Genomic DNA, 4,009 nt, shown 5'->3' on the forward strand with positions numbered 1-4,009 from the left:
GAAGAAAGTACGTCGAAGGGAAAAAAGCCTACCTTTGCTGCAAAGCTGGGAAGTGGTATCTGGGCCACCCGCACCCATTTATCGCTGCTGGCGCAGTCCTTGGCCGCCTCCTGCTCCATGTACTTATCCATAGTCATGCCTGCGAAGCCTGTGTATCCGTTGCGGTTCTGCGTCCCGACGACGGCGACGGTGTCGCCGGCGTACGCGGCGAGGAGGGAGCGTGTGAACTCGCCCTTGCCGTCCTGGCCGACGACCGGGCTATGCGATGAAAACAGGAGAAGAAACCATCAGTATGCTTAAGCGGTGGTCAAACACGGAGGGGAGTTCCAGGGTAACAAAAACAACACTCACTAAACCAGTAGCAGAACCAAATCCCTCCCGCCGGGCGGCTCCCGGCGACGCAGCCACGCGACGCCGTCGTCGATGACGGTGTCGTCTATCCAGTTGGCGCGCCACAGCGACTGCTCGTTGTCGACGGCCAAGGTGGGGACGCCGTGGCGCCGCAGCATAAAGGACCAATAGCCATTGCCGGAGCCGACGTCGGCGACGGTCCGGCCGGCGGCCAGGATGCGCAGGACCTCGAGGGCCTCGCGCGACGGCACGGCGCAGCCAAAGTGGTGCATGAGCACCGGAAGCACCGGGTGAGCCATGCGCACGCGCTCCGTGGTCGGGTGTGGCCCGCACCACTGCAGTCGCCGGCAGGACCAGGCCCAGAATTTAAGGTAAGGGTTTGAGGGTTGGGTGTCGGCGGCGGTGGTGTTGGGTTTGCGGAGCTTGGGGATGGTCAGGGATTGGGTGAGGGCGGGGTGGATGAAGCGCTTCTCGGCCAGGAGGGTGGCGCATGCCAGGCGGATTGAGTCTTTCTTTGCATTGGACAGGAAAGACTTTAGCGCCGAGGGGGCGGATTTTGCCGGGTCGAAGATGGAGATGTAGGCTTCGACGTCTGCTTGTGGTGGGGACGGGAGCTGTTTTTATTGTTTGGTCAGTTCAGATGTGAGTGATTGATCTGCAATCTTGTATGCGCCCGCGACAAAGTATCGAGCAGATAAGATACAAGCAAAAAAAAAAAAAAAGCATACAGGCTGACCGTCCTCGCTTCTTCTGTACCAAGCATGGCGGCCTCCAGCTCCACCCGCGTCGACAGCCCGCTGTACCTCGTCCAGCTTGACGCTGGCCAGGGCGTGGTAGACGTAGTCATCCCCGGCCGGTATTTGGAAGAAGGAACGGATCGCGCCGGCAAAATCATCCTTGCTCAACAGCTCATCGGCTGCCTGGAGAGCGGTGGCATCCTTGCAGCGAGTCTGCGGCTCAAATGGCGGCCGGCTGCCGATGCAGTGCACCACGGGCTTTTTAGGTCTGCGGTCCTTGGCGGTATCAGGCATTGTTGGCTGCTTGCCTTCCTTTCCGAACCACTAGGGGGGGTTTTACCAGGTACAAAATGCGCGGATGTCTTAGCCGCCAATTAGAGAGTATTCCTGCTCCCTCTGGCTTGCCCAGATACCTTACCCAGGTGAGTTACTTTAGGTTATTTGGTAAACAAGTACTATGGCGTGACTGACTTGCTTGTGGAATGTTGGGATTGAGAATTGCGGCTGGACCTACGTCATCGTCACGTCCAAGGCGCCCCACCACCGGGTAGACCCGCAGCCAGGCCGTTCGGGATGTAGGTTATATAAACCGTTAAGGGGCCAGGGCGAGATGACATCCATAATCTCTCTCTGAAGCTCCTACCACCACATACGACCATACCCACTGGAATGAATATACGCGATACCGTCCGCTCTCCCCTAGTCAAATCAGTGAGGGCAGTCATAACTAAAGAAAGCCGTGGGAGCCGTTGTGGCCCACATAGCCAGCCAATAGCAGCCCGCCATTTCGCGCATCGCTCCACCCTCGTCTAAACTCCATTAACAAATGTCCCTGGCCGACACTACAGTAGTCTCAGTGCTCATCCCTGAAGCCCAGAGCTCCACAATTGAGCCACGTTGTAGGCCTATCGGTCACGTTGTTGGCTTACCCAGCTATGTTTCTACATTTGCAACTTGACCTGGATGAGAGAGAAAGAGAGGAAGAATGAAACCAACCATTTGAGTGGCAAGTGTCATGCTCTCCATAATAAGTGCGTACCGGCTAATTCCGTCGCGATAGTCCTGCACTATATCCTTCAGTCTCTGTCATTGATCCTTTCCCCGGTTTCTCGCAGTTTTGATTTCCTCCGCTCCTCGGCCTCGCATGCCAAAGCTTGGCCCCCTTGGGTTGGGCTCGAAGCCTTGAACCAAGTCTCGGCAAGCTCGTCCACGGGGCAAACCATCTTTTCCATCTGAGCCAACCAAGCTTCCAGGCTGCTGAGGATCGGCAGATGTAAACGACACTCGGCTCTGCAGGTGAACCCATTTTGACAAATGTACGGGAGAATGTAGCTGCACCGGAAACAGCTGATAGCACGGGCGATGACTCCATGGATGAAGAACTTGTCGACAAGGGTATCGAAGCTTGTGCGTTGGTTGTGGCATTAAGGAGCTGATATCGATGCGCTCGATGAACACAATATACTCCTTGACCCAAGCGATCCGAGCGTAAAATACGAAGGTCATAAGGGAAATACTTATGTGGGAGCCAGATTTGAACATGTCATCAACATCCTCAAAGGGAGAAAAGGAGAAGAAGAAGTCCAACTGCCTCTTTTTGGGATATGCCGCTGGGGTTTGCTGAAGACGATATTGTTGTCGAGCTCCCTTCGGAAGCCGGTGCAGATCCAACTCCTACTTATCCTGGGTGCAAAAAATAAGCGCTTTACTCGCTGCAGTGCGAAGAGGATCAAAAACAAGAGACGAAATACTTGGCACTGGCATGATACCTAATGCGCCTGCTGCAGCGTGCCTTGGTGGGAATGCGGGCATTATCGACTTGATGTGGATTTCCACAGTGGGTGGGTTCTCTTTGTGTAACATATGCTTAGGTTCCGTTGGCTTGTTCCACAAACCAGAATTGCTTAGCGATGACGAGTCCGACGAAATCGAGCCGCATGAGTCTGCTGCTTTGGAAGACTGCGGAGAGTCGAAGAAAGGTGACTGATGACGAGGAGTCGAATCTATCTTTCGAGGACGGAGATTTGGCAGAGCATGATAGAGAAAGCGACAACAACAACAACAACGACAACGACAACGACTAGACAGACTAGTGTATGCCCTGTCATGGGAGCCTGCAGCTGGTTGATTCTAGGACGGTACATGGCAAAGCGAATAGTTCAGAACAGATTCCCGAGAGGGCAAGGGTTAGTCAGTCTCTTGACAAACTGAATAGCAAAGACAGTGTATCGGCGCCAAATCATAACATTGCTATTTTTATTATAGCAACTCGTGCTCATGAGGGTATTCATTTTCCTTTCTTCTTTCCTTGAAAGCTGGTTCTCTGTTCAAAATACGAGAAAGCTTCCCACCAAAACAGCACCGACAGCCAGATCAATCGACACTCCTGACCTAGCCCCAGCGCCGGGGGTCGAAGGTGTGGGGGTTGCCGCACCAGCCGGAGTTACCGACGACCCAGTCTCTGCGGCAGTGGTCTTCCCAGCAGCAGAAGAAGACTCGGTGGTTGCGGGGACAGCTTTGGTTGAACCAGTGGGTTGGAATTCACTCGCACAGGACATGAGCGCGTTCATGCTCGACAAGGCGCTGGATTGCAGGTAGGCGCTGCACCGGGACGTGACGCTGTCGGCCATGGCGGCGTTGGAGCTCGTCCTGAGCCACTCGCTAACCTCGGTCTCCCACTGTTCAAGCTTGGACGAAAGGCCCCTGATGAGCGTCGTCTGGATGGGTGGCCTGATGTAGTGGCACACGTCCGTCTCGACGATGGACTCGGCCGAGGCCAGGTCGCTGGGCATCTTGGGCAGGGCGGATTGGAACGACGACATTATGGACTTGCATTCCGACGTCGCGGGGGCCTGGCGGACCTGAACGACGTGCGTGACTGAAGTCACGACCGCGAAGACGTTTGCGAACTGCATCTTGGG

General features: G+C 55.2%; 2 protein-coding genes across 2 annotated transcripts in view; both read right to left on the minus strand.

The window, feature by feature from the left end:
* The window catches only part of PpBr36_09725 (uncharacterized protein), a gene marked incomplete at both ends in the record, with an annotated part of 1,661 nt that extends 279 nt beyond the window's left edge, over positions 1-1,382 (minus strand). The window contains 3 exons of the mRNA XM_029896844.1: positions 33-258; positions 352-965; positions 1,080-1,382. Coding sequence (XP_029745363.1) covers positions 33-258; positions 352-965; positions 1,080-1,382 — 1,143 coding nt within the window. The remainder of the gene's footprint in view (positions 1-32; positions 259-351; positions 966-1,079) is intronic.
* Positions 1,383-3,415: 2,033 nt separating this feature from the next.
* PpBr36_09726 (uncharacterized protein) lies at positions 3,416-3,997 on the minus strand (the record flags this gene model as incomplete). The annotated part of the gene is made up of 1 exon (XM_029896845.1): positions 3,416-3,997. A coding segment is annotated over one exon (582 nt), but the record flags the coding sequence as incomplete, so codon positions are not given.
* Positions 3,998-4,009: the final 12 nt, after the last annotated feature.

This window comes from Pyricularia pennisetigena, assembly GCF_004337985.1.
Source record: "Pyricularia pennisetigena strain Br36 chromosome 7 map unlocalized Pyricularia_pennisetigena_Br36_Scf_7, whole genome shotgun sequence".
Taxonomy (NCBI): Eukaryota; Fungi; Ascomycota; class Sordariomycetes; order Magnaporthales; family Pyriculariaceae; genus Pyricularia; species Pyricularia pennisetigena.